This window comes from Stegostoma tigrinum, chromosome 43, assembly GCF_030684315.1.
Source record: "Stegostoma tigrinum isolate sSteTig4 chromosome 43, sSteTig4.hap1, whole genome shotgun sequence".
In the NCBI taxonomy this organism is placed as follows: Eukaryota; Metazoa; Chordata; class Chondrichthyes; order Orectolobiformes; family Stegostomatidae; genus Stegostoma; species Stegostoma tigrinum.
In genome coordinates, this window is record NC_081396.1 from 170979 (window position 1) to 185069 (window position 14091).

Sequence of the window (14091 nt, forward strand, 5' to 3'; positions counted from 1 at the left end):
TGTCCTGTTGGAAGTTTATAGATTTCTATGCGATCCTACTCCCCCCTCTCATTTCCCTGTCACAAGTAGATTATTTACTTGAGGGATGTGGGAGTCACTGGCTGGGCCCAGCAATTATCACCCCCATCCCTAGTTTCTCCCCACCTTGACAAGGTGGGGGTGAGCTGCCTTCTTGAGCCGCTGCAGTCCATGTGCCGTAGAGGGGAGACATACACCATCCCTTAGGGAGGGAATTCCAGGGATTCGGACCCAGCCCCACTCAGGGATCGGCCGATATATTCCCAAGTTGGGATGGGGAGTGGCTCAGAGTGGGGAAAGCATGCAGGTAGGGCGCTGGTATTCCCATGTACCTGCTGCCCCTTGTCCTTCTGTAGGTTTGGAAGGTGCTGTCTGAGGAATCTTGCTGAGTCCCTGCAGGGCATCTTGTAGCTGGTACACACTGCTGCAGCTGAGCATCGGTGGTGGGCGAGTGGATGTCTGGATGTGATGCCACTCGAGCGGGGGGCTGCTTTTTCCAGGATGGAGTTGAACTTGTCAAGTTTTGTCGGAGCTGCCCCCCGATCCAGGGCAAATGGGGATTATCCCCTCCCACTCCTGCCTTGTGCCTTGACGATAGTGGGACAGGCTTTGGGAGGCAGGGGAAATCGGGAGCGGGGTTAGTCGCTGCAGGATTCCCAGCCTCTGACCTGCTCCTGTAGCTCCTGTGCTTATGTGGTGAGTCCAGTTGAAATTCTGGTGTTGATAGTGTGGGGATACAGTGATGGTAACGCATTTGAACCTCAAAGCACGATGGTTACAGTCTCTTTTGTTGAAGATGGTCATAGCCTGGTATTTATGTGGCGTGAATGTTACTTGCCACTTGTCAGACCCGAGCCTGGGTATTGTCCAGATCTTGTTGCATGTGAACACGCACTGTTTCAGTGTGTGAGGGGTCGCGAATGGAGCTGAACATTGTGCAACATCCCCACTTCTGACCTTATGATGGAGGGAAGGTCATCGATGAAGTAGCTGAAGATGGTTTGGGGGCTGAGGACACGACCCTGAGGGACCCCCGCAGAGATGTCCTGGAGCTGAGATGATTGTCCTCCCAAAACCATCTTCCTATGTGCCAGGTAGTTTTGCCGGGGCTCCTTGATGCCGCGCTCGGTCGAATGCAGCCTTGATCTCAAGGGCAGTCACTCTCACCTCTGGAATTCACCTTCTTTGTCCTGTTTGAACCAAGGCTGTCATGAGGTCAGGAGCTGAGTGGCCCTGGCAGAACCCAAACGGGGTGTCACTGAGCAGAGACAGCTTGATAACCCTGTTACTGATACCTTCCGTCAATTTACTGATGATTGAGAGGAGACTGGTGGGGTAGGAATCAGTGGATTTGTCCTGCCTTTTGTGTACAGCACATGCCTGGGCAGCTTCCCACATTGTCGGGCAGATCCCAGTGTTGTACCTGCCCTGGAACAGCTTGGCTAAAGGGAACGACAAGTTTTGGAGCGCAAGTCTTCAGTGCTATTGCGGGAATGTGGTGAGGGCCTGCGGCCTTTGCAGTATCCAGCACCTCCAACCTTTTATTGACACACTGCAGATGCCAGTGTGCGTGCTGTCGCTCTGCACTGCCATGGATATAGGCCCATCGTGTCCCAATCCAACAGCAGTATGTCCCAGCTTCAGAAAGAGTGAATGGGAGAGCATTAGGCAGAGAAAGGGACAGAAGGCAAGTTCAGCAATTTCCTGAGCGCACTGTGCTCTATAACCAGTATTCAGACCTGAAAACGGAGTTCTTACGGAGGTGCGGTGGGGGGTTTTGGTCAGGGGGATGCGGAGAGGTTCTTTTCCCTAGTGGGAGAGTGTAGACCGGGATCGGGCGTCATCTCGGAAGGTCACCCGTTTGGAACAGCGGTGAGGAAAAGTTTATTCTCTTGGGGGTGGCATTGTGGAATTCTTTTGCAGTGGAAGCTGGGTCATTTCAGTGTCTTCAGGGCTGAGACGGAGAAGGCTTTTCACTTGGTGAGGCTGGGAGTAGAGGGCTGTGGGGAGGCTCGGGACAGTGGAGCGGAGTATAAGATCAGCCACGATGTCGTGGACAAGTGGACTCCATAGGCTGAGTGGCCTATGTCTGCTCTTACAGTCGCAGAGATGGCACATTTCACATTTCCCTCCCTGAAGGACATTAGCGAACCAGATGGGTTTTTACAACAATCGGCAATGCATTCATAGTGATTGTTAGACTGTTAATCCCAGATTTTTAATTGAATCCAAATTCCACCATCAGCCGTGGCGGGATTCGAAACCAGATCATTACTGGGGTGTCTGGATTAATAGTCTTACAGTGACACCACTAGGCCGTTACCTCCCCTGTAGTGGGATTAGCAACAGACTCACTCCCCTCTGAGAGAAACAATTACTCCACGTCTCTGCCTTACCTGGTTGACTCCTTATTCTAAGGTTATTGGGCCTTCGATCTTACACATTTCAGCCGGGTCGCCTCTCATTCTTTCAAACTCCAACGAACACAGGCCCCAGCTGACTCAATCACTCCCTCATCAGACATCTCTCTACCCCCAGGATCAGCCAAGTGTCCCCGATGTCCAGTCTGTCACTGCTTGGATAGGGAGCCCCAATCACAGAGTTCCAGCTGGGGTCTGACAAGTGCCTTGTACCAGTTTTAGTCAAACCCCTCCCTGTTTTTACCCTCCGTTCCCTTCAAAATAAAGGCCAGCGCTCCGTTTCCCTTCCCTACGGCCCACTCGTGTCTGACACCAGCTTTTTGTGATTTAGGGACAAAGTCCCTCCCCAAATCCCTCTGTGCTGCAGCTTCCTGCAGTCTTTCCCTGTTTATGTAATCTCCAGCCCCTCTGTCCTTCCTGCCAAAGACCCTCACACTCCCTCCCCCGCCACGTTATATTCTGTTCCTGTAACGTCCCGCAGTCTTTCCCCGTTTATATAATCTCCAGCCCCTCTGTCCTTCCTGCCAAAGTGCAGACCCTCATGCAGTAGTCACAAGGACAAATGGGGGTTAATTAAGGAGAGCCAGCATGAATTTCTTCAGGAAAAGTCATGTTCAGCTGACTTTCTGGTGTTATTTAACAGGGCGCACGAGTTGCTAATGGTGTATGGACGTGCGAAAGGTTCTTTGTACACTGCCAAATGTCAGACTTGTGGGAAGTTAGAGTTCGTGCCATTAAAGGGCCAGAGAAAAACGGTCTACGGATATTTTTCTGGTCAGATGGAAGTTTGTAGGGTGAGTTCCCCACACATCAGTGCCGGGATCTTTTATCTAATATGTGTTAGCAATGCAGACCTCGATGTGAAGGGTATCGTTTCGAAGTTTGGCGATGATTCCAAACTTAGTGCTGTAGTTTGTGACAACGATACTGTAGAACTTTGAGGATATTGAAGTCTGTGTTGTTGGAGTAGGCAGAAACGATGCAGATGAGGTTCAATGCGGAGATGTGTGGGTCAATACATGTTGGTCAAAAGAACATGGAGAGGATAATATAATATAAAGTTTAGTACTGTAAAGGGAACTCATGTCAATTACTAAAGATAGCAGGATGGGTGGAACAAGCATGTGGTATTCTAGTCTTTGTTATTGAAGAGGTGATGGCTGAGAGCGGTATTATGGTCGAACCTGTTAATCCCTAGCGACCGGTTAATGTACTGGGGACTCGGGTTTGAATCCTGCCAAGGCTCGTGGTGGAATTTGAAATTAATGGGGAAAGAAATTCTGCAGTTAAAAGTCTAAGGATAGCTCACGGGAACCATTGATTGTCAGAAAAACCCCTTTGAGCCATCAGCCATGGGCAATAAATGCTGGTTCAGCCAGCCGCGCCCTCATCCCATCAGTGAGTAAGGAATGAAAGCGAGAGGACAGCAAAACGCTGACGTTACAGAGCAGAGAGGAGAGGAGGTTGATTTGACACGTGTGCGCTCTGACCTGAAGTACTCACAGTTTTCAGGATGGATGTGAAAACACCTGGAGAGGTTCCAGCAACAGGAGCTTGGAGAGATTTCACAAACTGGGACTTGTGTTCATGGGAGAGGAAGAGATCAGTGTCAAAACCGCTGGGACCTGGACACGGTGTGGACTAGTAATGCAGAGTTAATGTTCATCTCCTCCAGCCCCCTGCGCCCCCTCCCGATCTCAGTCACCCCCTGCGCCCCCTCCCGATCTCAGTCACCCCCTGCGCCCCCTCCCGATCTCAGTCACCCCCTGCGCCCCCTCCCGATCTCAGTCACCCCCTGCGCCCCCTCCCGATCTCAGTCACCCCCTGCGCCCCCTCCCGATCTCTGTCAGTCCCTCCAGTCCCCTACACCCCCTCCCTATCTCAGTCACCCCCTGCGCCCCCTCCCTATGTCAGTCACCCCCTCCAGTCCCTACACCCCCTCCCTGTATGCTCCAGTACCCTGTACAGTGCCAGCAGTCTATCCTTGTCCTTGTACTCTAGCCGTGTTGGGATGAAAACCGATGTTGCATTTGCCTTCCTCCCTGTGAAATGAACCCGCCTTCGTGTTAACCTGAACACCATCCTGAGCTTGGACTCCTCGGTCCCTTTATACTTTACAGTCTAGTCTTGGCCTCGATTCTTCTGAGCAAAGTGCATCGCCCCCCCACCCCCTCTTTCCCACTCTGTACCCCACCTGCCTCATCTTTGCCCACTCCCCGAGCTTGGCCCTGTCCTTCCGCAGTGCCCCCCGCCCCCCCGGCTCCCTCTGCACTAACCTGTCCCTCCGCCTGTCTGTTTCCCGTCTGCAAACGGAGCAGCGACAGAGCCGTCAGTTTCTCCGCGCTGATCACAAATGTAGAACATGGAACATTGTGATCCCTGGCACTGACCCCTGTGGGACACCGCGAGTTACTGGCTCCCATTCCTGATAAAGGTCCCTCTATTACCCCCCAACCCCTGCCTTGCCTTCTGTCAGTCATTCACCTATCTGTCCCTGTATCATGCACCAGAATGTCTTGGGCTGTAATCTTGTGTAGCAGCCTTCTGAAGGGTATCAGTGAAGCAGGCAGGCTCCTTATGACAGCCAGTGGTCACTGTCACCGAGACTGGATTTCAATTCCGCGTGTCCTCAATTGAATTTAAATTCCACCGTCTGCTGCTGCCCAGATGGGATTTCAAACTGTTTTAATCTTGAGCGGCCCAGAGAGGGTTCACTTGGCTGATCCCGGGGATGGAGGTACTGTCTGATGAAGGGGGTTTGAGTGGGTTGGGGCCTGTACCCTGTGGGGTTTAGGAGAACGAGAGGCAATCCGATTTGAAATGTGCAAGATCCCTGTGGGATTGGGTTTGCAGGGCAGCGGGGGGGGGGGGGGGGGGTGGTGCTGGGGGGGGGGGGGGGTTGCAGGGGAGGGAGCCTGACAGGGAGAGATGTGGAGAGGGTGTCTCCCCCCTTGTGTGGGAGAGTGTAGGACCCAGAGGGGTGTCATATCAGAATAAGGGAGTCAGAGACGGGGGGGATTCCCTTCTCCCAGTGGCAGGGCGGAATCTGTAGGAATCTTTGCTGCAGAGGGGTTGGGGGGGGGAAATGTGTGTCGGGTCTGGGGCATTGAGGATGTACAAGGCTGAGATAGATAGGGAGGGATTTTTAATCAGGGAGGGGAATCGAGGGGGAGAAAGAGGGTGGCAGGAGAGGATCAGATCAGTCATGATCACATTGAATTGGGCAGCAGATTTGATGGACTGAATGGCATACATCTGCCCCTCTGATGCTGTCAGACTGGTAACTGAGCAGGCTTGGGGTGATCTAGTGGTGGTGGGGTGGGGTCTCAGTCGGAAGCTGTTCGATTGTCATTGACTTTTCTCTCTCCCGTCTGTTCCTGCGCAGGATGCTGCGGACGGAGGACGCACCAGCGGCCAGTTCGGGGCGGCCAGAGTGCGGTGACTGCGGGGAGGTGGAGAAGCTGTACATCTGCTCGGGCTGCGGCCTGGCGTTCACCTCGTCGTTGGAGCACCCGGGCCACAGCTGCGTGCCATCAGGGGCTTACCCACAGGGGCAGCAGGAGCAGCACCGCCTCCCGCTGTACCCGCCGCCCGAGGAGGGAGGCGGAGCGGGTTCCGTGCCTGACCGGCCCTTCGCGTGCGGGGTCTGCGGCCTGGCGTTCGCCCAGCCCTCGGAGCAGGAGTCCCACGGCTGTGACCCGCCACCTCGGGCGCCCCTGCCACTTCGTCTACTCGTCCACGCTGGCCCCCCAGGCTTCCACCCCCGGGCCGCTGCCCCTGGGCAGGAGGCACGGCGGGCCGGGCCCGGGCAAGCTGTACCCGTGCCTGGCCTGCGGTAGGGTCTTTGGCCGCTCGTCGAACCTGGCCCGGCACAGGCGCAGCCACACGGGGGCCCAGCCTTACCAGTGCAGCGACTGCGGTAAGCGCTTCAACTACCCCTCGGAGCTGGAGACTCACCAGCGGGTCCACACGGGCGAGCGGCCCTTCACCTGCGCCGTCTGTGGGAAGGGCTTCACCCAGTCATCCAACCTGCTGACCCACCAGCGGGTCCACACGGGCGAGCGGCCCTTCACCTGCTCGCTGTGCGGGAAGGGCTTCACCTGCTCGTCCAAGCTGCTGACCCACCACCGGGTGCACACCGACGAGAGGCCCTTCTGCTGCCCGGTCTGCGGCAAGCGCTTCAAGAGCTCCAAGGAGCTGATGATGCATCAGCGCATCCACACGGGCGAGCGGCCCTTCCGCTGCCAGCACTGCGATAAACGCTTCACCCGCTCGTCCGACATGCTGACCCACCAGCGGGTGCACACCGACCGCCGGCCCTTCTGCTGCCCGGCCTGCGGCAAGCGCTTCAAGAGCTCCAAGGAGCTGATGCAGCACGAGAGGGTGCACACCGACGAGAGGCCCTTCCTGTGTGGCCTGTGCCCCAAGCGCTTCATGTACTCGTCCAACCTGCTGCGGCACCAGCGTATCCACCTGGAGAGGGCTGAGCCCCAGCCGCTGCCCACTCCTCCAACACAGCCCGCTGGCGCCCCAGCCCCCCGCTCCCCGCCACACCTCGAGGCACTGCTGCGGCCCAACTGCTGAGGGTGCACTGGGGTGGGGGCACACACACAGAGAGAGAGAGGACCTGAGGAGTAGGATGGACGACAAGAGACAGACAGAGAGAGAGCACGTGCCATGATATGGTGAGGGATGGTGTGAGGGGGTGTGAGAGAGGGCGAGGGGAGGGGGCTGTGAGGGGGCGTGAGAGACAGAGCAGAGGTGTTAAAGGGGGTGTGTGTGGTGTGTGAGAGAGAGAGAGAGAGAGAGAGAGAGAGAGAGCTGTGAGGGGACGAGACGGAGAGAGAGGGGTGTGTGAGGGGACACGAGGGGAAGGAGAGGGAAGAGGAGGGTATAGTGGACGAGCGTGAGAAGGAGGAGGGAGGAGTGTGAGTGAGAGGAGGGAGAGGATGAGTGAAGAGGGAGGGAGGGAGGGATGAGAGTGAGGGAGGGAGGGAGTGATGGAGAGTGAGGGAGGGAGGGAGTGTGAGGGAGGGAGGAGTGTGCGGGAGGGAGTGTGCGGAGGGAGTGTGCGGGAGGGAGTGTTGCGGGAGGGAGTGTGCGGAGGGAGTGTTGCGGGAGGGAGTGGTGCGGGAGGGAGGTGCGGGAGGGAGTGTGCGGGAGGGAGTGTGCGGGAGGGAGTGTGCGGGAGGGAGGTTTGTTGAGGGAGGGAGGGAGGGAGGTAGGGGGGAGGGAGTGGGTGTGAGTGAGGGAGTGAGGTGAGGGAGGGTGAGTGAGTGAGGAGGGTGAGTGAGTGAGTGAGGGAGGGTGAGTGAGTGAGTGAGGGAGGGAGAGTGAGTGAGTGAGGGAGGGTGAGTGAGTGAGAGAGGGAGGGTGAGTGAGTGAGAGAGGGAGGGAGTGAGAGAGGAGGAGGAGTGAGAGTGAGGTGAGGGAGGGAGTGAGAGTGAGGGAGGGAGGGAGTGGAGGGAGGGAGTGTGCGGGAGGGATGTAGTGCGGGGAGGGAGTGGGTGTGAGTGAGGGAGGGTGAGTGAGTGAGGGAGGTGAGGAGTGAGGGAGGGTGAGTGAGTGATGGAGGGTGTGAGAGGGAGGTGAGAGTGAGTGAGAGGGAGGAGGGAGTGAGAGTTGAGGGAGGTGAGGGAGGTGAGGGAGGGAGGGAGAGGGATGGGAGGGAGTGGGAGGGAGTGTGCGGGAGGGAGGGAGGGAGTGTGCGGGAGGGAGGGAGGGAGGGAGTGTGCGGGAGGGAGGGAGTGTGCGGGAGGGAGGGAGTGTGCGGGAGGGAGGGAGTGTGCGGGAGGGAGGGAGTGTGAGGGAGGGAGGGAGTGTGAGGGAGGGAGGGAGTGTGAGGGAGGGAGGGAGGGAGGGTGAGGGGGGAGGGTTTGTGAGGGAGGGAGGGAGTGTGAGTGAGAGAGGGAGGGTTTGTGAGGGAGGGAGGGAGTGGGTGTGAGTGAGGGAGGGGGTGGGTGTGAGTGAGGGAGGGGGTGTGAGTGAGTGAGGGAGGGGGTGTGAGTGAGTGAGGGAGGGAGTGGGTGTGAGTGAGGGAGGGGGTGTGAGTGAGTGAGGGAGGGGGTGTGAGTGAGTGAGGGAGGGGGTGTGAGTGAGGGAGGGGGTGTGAGTGAGTGAGGGAGGGGGTGTGAGTGAGTGAGGGAGGGGGTGTGAGTGAGTGAGGGAGGGGGTGTGAGTGAGTGAGGGAGGGGGTGTGAGTGAGTGAGGGAGGGGGTGTGAGTGAGTGAGGGAGGGGGTGTGAGTGAGTGAGGGAGGGGGTGTGAGTGAGTGAGGGAGGGGGTGTGAGTGAGTGAGGGAGGGGGTGTGAGTGAGTGAGGGAGGGGGTGTGAGTGAGGGAGGGAGGGAGGGTTTGGGAGGGAGGGTTTGTGAGGGAGGGTTTGTGAGGGAGGGAGGGAGGGGGTGTGAGTGAGGGTTTGTGAGGGAGGGAGGGAGGGGTGTGAGTGAGGGAGGGAGGGAGGGTTTGGGAGGGAGGGTTTGTGAGGGAGGGAGGGAGGGGGTGTGAGAGAGCAGGGAGGGAGGGGGGTGTGAATGAGAGGAGGGAGGGAGGGTTTGTGAGGGAGGAGGGTTGTGAGGGAGGGAGGGAGGGGGTGTGAGAGAGCAGGGAGGGAGGGAGGGGGTGTGAGTGAGGAGGGAGGGAGGGGGTGTGAGTGAGAGGAGGGAGGGAGGGGGTGTGAGAGAGCAGGGAGGGAGGGAGGGGGTGTGAGTGAGAGGATGGAGGGAGGGGGTGTGAGTGAGAGGATGGAGGGAGGGGGTGTGAGTGAGAGGAGGGAGGAGGGGGTGTGAGTGAGAGGAGGGAGGGAGGGGGTGTGAGTGAGAGGAGGGAGGGAGGGGGTGTGAGTGAGAGGAGGAGGGAGGGGGTGTGAGTGAGAGGAGGGAGGGAGGGGTGTGAGTGAGAGGAGGGAGGGAGGGGGTGTGAGTGAGAGGAGGGAGGGAGGGGTGTGAGTGAGAGGAGGGAGGGAGGGGGTGTGAGTGAGAGGAGGGAGGGAGGGGGTGTGAGTGAGAGGAGGGAGGGAGGGGGTGTGAGTGAGAGGAGGAGGGAGGGGGTGTGAGTGAGAGGAGGGAGGGAGGGGGTGTGAGTGAGAGGAGGGAGGGAGGGGGTGTGAGTGAGAGGAGGGAGGGAGGGGGTGTGAGTGAGAGGAGGGAGGGAGGGGGTGTGAGTGAGAGGAGGGAGGGAGGGGGTGTGAGTGAGAGGAGGGAGGGAGGGGGTGTGAGTGAGAGGAGGGAGGGAGGGGGTGTGAGTGAGAGGAGGGAGGGAGGGGGTGTGAGTGAGAGGAGGGAGGGAGGGGGTGTGAGTGAGAGGAGGGAGGGAGGGGGTGTGAGTGAGAGGAGGGAGGGAGGGGGTGTGAGTGAGAGGAGGGAGGGAGGGGGTGTGAGTGAGAGGAGGGAGGGAGGGGGTGTGAGTGAGAGGAGGGAGGGAGGGGGTGTGAGTGAGAGGAGGGAGGGAGGGGGTGTGAGTGAGAGGAGGGAGGGAGGGGGTGTGAGTGAGAGGAGGGAGGGAGGGGGTGTGAGTGAGAGGAGGGAGGGAGGGGGTGTGAGTGAGAGGAGGGAGGAGGGGGGTGTGAGTGAGAGGAGGGAGGGAGGGGGTGTGAGTGAGAGGAGGGAGGAGGGGGTGTGAGTGAGAGGAGGGAGGGAGGGGGGTGTGAGTGAGAGGAGGGAGGGAGGGGGTGTGAGTGAGAGGAGGGAGGGAGGGGGTGTGAGTGAGAGGAGGGAGGGAGGGGGTGTGAGTGAGAGGAGGGAGGGAGGGGTGTGAGTGAGAGGAGGGAGGGAGGGGGTGTGAGTGAGAGGAGGGAGGGAGGGGGTGTGAGTGAGAGGAGGGAGGGAGGGGGTGTGAGTGAGAGGAGGGAGGGAGGGGGTGTGAGTGAGAGGAGGGAGGGAGGGGGTGTGAGTGAGAGGAGGGAGGGAGGGGTGTGAGTGAGAGGAGGGAGGGAGGGGGTGTGAGTGAGAGGAGGGAGGAGGGGTGTGAGTGAGAGGAGGGAGGGAGGGGGTGTGAGTGAGAGGAGGGAGGGAGGGGGTGTGAGTGAGAGGAGGGAGGGAGGGGGTGTGAGTGAGAGGAGGGAGGGAGGGGGTGTGAGTGAGAGGAGGGAGGGAGGGGGTGTGAGTGAGAGGAGGGAGGGAGGGGGTGTGAGTGAGGAGGAGGGAGGGAGGGGGTGTGAGTGAGGAGGAGGGAGGGGGTGTGAGTGAGGAGGAGGGAGGGAGGGGGTGTGAGTGAGGAGGAGGGAGGGAGGGGGTGTGAGTGAGGAGGGAGGGAGGGGGTGTGAGTGAGGAGGGAGGGAGGGGGTGTGAGTGAGGAGGGAGGGAGGGGGTGTGAGTGAGAGGAGGGAGGGAGGGGGTGTGAGTGAGAGGGAGGGAGAGGAGGGAGGAGGGGGTGTGAGTGAGGAGGGAGGAGGGGGTGTGAGTGAGGAGGATTGAGGGAGGGGGTGTGAGTGAGGAGGGAGGGAGGGGGTGTGAGTGAGGAGGAGGGAGGGAGGGGGTGTGTGAGGAGGGAGGGAGGGGGTGTGTGAGGAGGGAGGGAGGGGGTGTGAGTGAGGGGAGGGAGGGGGTGTGAGTGAGGGGAGGGAGGGGGTGTGAGTGAGGGGAGGGAGGGGGTGTGAGTGAGGGGAGGGAGGGGGTGTGAGTGAGGGGAGGGAGGGGGTGTGAGTGAGGGGAGGGAGGGGGTGTGAGTGAGGGGAGGGAGGGGGTGTGAGTGAGGGGAGGAGGGGGTGTGAGTGAGGGGAGGGAGGGGGTGTGAGTGAGAGGAGGGAGGGAGGGGGTGTGAGTGAGTGGAGGGAGGGGGTGCGAGTGAGGAGGAGGGAGGGAGGGGGTGCGAGTGAGAGGAGGGAAGGAGGGGGTGCGAGTGAGAGGAGGGAAGGGGTGCGAGTGAGAGGACTGAAGGGGTGCGAGTGAGGGAGGGGGTGCGAGTGAGAGGAGGAGGGGGAGCGAGTGAGAGGAGGGAGGGGGAGCGAGTGAGAGGAGGGAGGGGGTCGAGGTGAGGAGGGAGGGGGTGCGAGTGAGGGAGGGAGGGGGGTGCGAGTGAGGGAGGGAGGGGGTGCGAGTGAGGGAGGGAGGGGGTGCGAGTGAGGGAGGGAGGGGGTGCGAGTGAGGGAGGGGGTGCGAGTGAGGGAGGTAGGGAGAGGGTGTGAGTGAGAGAAGGAAGGAGGGGGTGTGAGTGTGAGAAGGAGGGAGGGGTGTGAGTGTGAGAAGGAGGGAGGGGGTGTGATGTGAGAGAAGGAGGGAGGCGGTGTGAGTGAGAGGAGGGAGGGTGGGGTGGAGTGTGAGTGGAGGAGGGATGGGATGTGAGTGAGAGTGGAGGAGGGAGGGGGTGGGAGGGAGGGGGTGGGAGGGAGGGGGTGAGTGAGTGAGAGAGGGAGGGGGTGAGTGAGTGAGAGGGAGGGGGTGTGTGAGAGAGGGAGGGAGGGGGTGTGAGAGAGAGAGGGAGGGGGGGTGAGAGAGGGAGGGGGGGTGAGAGAGGGAGGGGGGGTGAGAGAGGGAGGGGGTGTGCGAGAGGGAGGGGGGGTGAGAGAGGGAGGGGGTGTGAGAGAGGGAGGGGGTGTGAGAGAGGGAGGGAGGGGGTGTGAGAGAGAGAGGGAGGGGGTGTGAGAGAGAGAGGGAGGGGGGTGAGAGAGAGAGGGAGGGGGTGTGAGAGAGAGAGGGAGGGGGGGTGAGAGAGAGAGGGAGGGGGGGTGAGAGAGGGAGGGGGGGTGAGAGAGGGAGGGGGTGTGAGTGAGAGAGGGAGGGAGGGAGGGAGGGGGTGTGAGTGAGAGAGGGAGGGAGGGAGGGGGTGTGAGTGAGAGAGTGAGAGAGGGAGGGAGGGAGGGGGGTGAGAGGGAGGGAGGGAGGGGGGTGAGAGAGAGGGAGGGAGGTGAGGGGGGTGAGAGAGAGGGAGGGAGGGAGGGGGGGTGAGAGAGAGGGAGGGAGGAGGGGGGTGAGAGAGGGAGGGAGGGAGGGGGGTGAGAGAGAGGGAGGGAGGGAGGGGGTGTGAGAGAGGGAGGAGGGGGGTGAGAGAGAGGGAGGAGGGAGGGGGGTGAGAGAGAGGGAGGGAGGGAGGGGGGTGAGAGAGAGGGAGGGAGGGAGGGGGTGAGAGAGAGGGAGGGAGGGAGGGGGGTGAGAGGGAGGGAGGGAGGGGGGTGAGAGAGAGGGAGGGAGGGAGGGGGGGTGAGAGAGAGGGAGGGAGGGAGGGGGGTGAGAGAGAGGAGGGAGGGAGGGGGGTGAGAGAGAGGGAGGGAGGGAGGGGGGTGAGAGAGAGGGAGGGAGGGAGGGGGGTGAGAGAGAGGGAGGGAGGGGGGTGAGAGGGAGGGAGGGGGGTGAGAGAGAGGAGGGAGGGGGGTGAGAGAGAGGGAGGGAGGGAGGGAGGGGGGTGAGAGAGAGAGGGAGGGAGGGGGGTGAGAGAGAGGGAGGGAGGGAGGGGGTGTGAGTGAGAGAGGGAGGGAGGGAGGGGGGTGAGAGAGAGGGAGGGAGGGGGGTGAGAGAGAGGGAGGAGGAGGGAGGGGGGTGAGTGAGAGGGAGGGAGGGGGGTGAGAGAGAGGGAGGGAGGGAGGGAGGGGGGTGAGAGAGAGGGAGGGAGGGGGTGAGAGAGAGGGAGGGAGGGAGGGAGGGGGTGAGAGAGAGGGAGGGAGGGAGGGAGGGGGTGAGAGGGAGGAGGGAGGGAGGGAGGGGGGTGAGAGGGAGGAGGGAGGGAGGGGGGTGTGAGAGGGAGGAGGGAGGAGGGGGGTGAGAGAGAGGGAGGAGGGGGTGAGAGAGAGGGAGGAGGGAGGGAGGGGGGTGAGAGAGAGGGAGGGAGGGGGGTGAGAGAGAGGAGGGAGGGAGGGGGGTGAGTGAGAGGGAGGGTGGGAGGGAGGAGGGTGAGAGGGAGGGTGGAGGGAGGTGGAGAGGGAGGGAGGGAGGAGGGGTGTGGGTGAGAGAAGGAGGAGGGGGTGTGAGAGAGGGAGGGAGGGTGGGGGTGTGAGAGAGAGTGGAGGGAGGGAGGGGGTGTGAGGGTGAGAGGAGGAGGGAGGGTGGGTGAGAGAGAGGGAGGGGGGGTGAGAGAGGGAGGAGGGGGTGAGAGAGAGGGAGGGAGGGGGGTGAGAGAGTGGAGGGAGGGGGGTGAGAGAGAGGGTGGGAGGGGGTGAGAGGGAGGAGGGGGGGTGAGGGAGGGAGGGGGTGAGAGAGGGAGGGAGGGGTGGTGAGTGGGGAGGGTGGGGTGTGAGTGAGGGAGGAGGGTGGGGGGTGAGGTGAGGGAGGGGGGGGGTGGTGAGGGAGGGAGGGGGGGGTGAGAGAGAGGGAGGGAGGGAGGGAGGGGGGGTGAGAGAGAGGGAGGGAGGGGGGGTGAGAGAGAGGAGGGGGGTGAGAGAGAGGAGGGAGGGGGGGTGAGAGTGAGGGAGGGAGGGGGTGAGAGAGAGGGAGGGAGGGGGGTGAGAGAGAGAGGGAGTGGTGGAGAGGGAGGGAGGGTGGTGAGAGAGGGAGGAGGGGGGGGGTGAGAGAGAGGGAGGGAGGGAGGGAGGGGGTGAGAGGGAGGGAGGGAGGGGGGGGTGAGAGAGGGAGGGAGGGAGGGAGGGGGGGAGAGAGAGGGAGGGAGGGAGGGAGGGGGGTGAGGAGGGTGGGAGGGAGGGGGGTGAGAGAGAGGAGGGAGGGAGGGGGGTGAGTGAGAGGGTGGGTGGGAGGGGGGGGGGTGAGAGGGGGGAGGAAGGGAGGGGGT

At 61.3% G+C, this 14091-nt stretch overlaps 1 protein-coding gene across 1 annotated transcript in view; it reads left to right on the forward strand.

Annotated features, from left to right (window-relative positions):
• The first annotated feature begins 3951 nt into the window (after positions 1-3951).
• LOC125448977 (zinc finger protein 696-like) overlaps positions 3952-14091 on the forward strand; it is a 22474-nt gene continuing 12334 nt past the window's right edge. Inside the window, exons 1-2 of the mRNA XM_059641718.1 lie at positions 3952-4072; positions 5824-7123. Coding sequence (XP_059497701.1) covers positions 3952-4072; positions 5824-7022 — 1320 coding nt within the window. The 3' untranslated portion in view covers positions 7023-7123. The remainder of the gene's footprint in view (positions 4073-5823; positions 7124-14091) is intronic.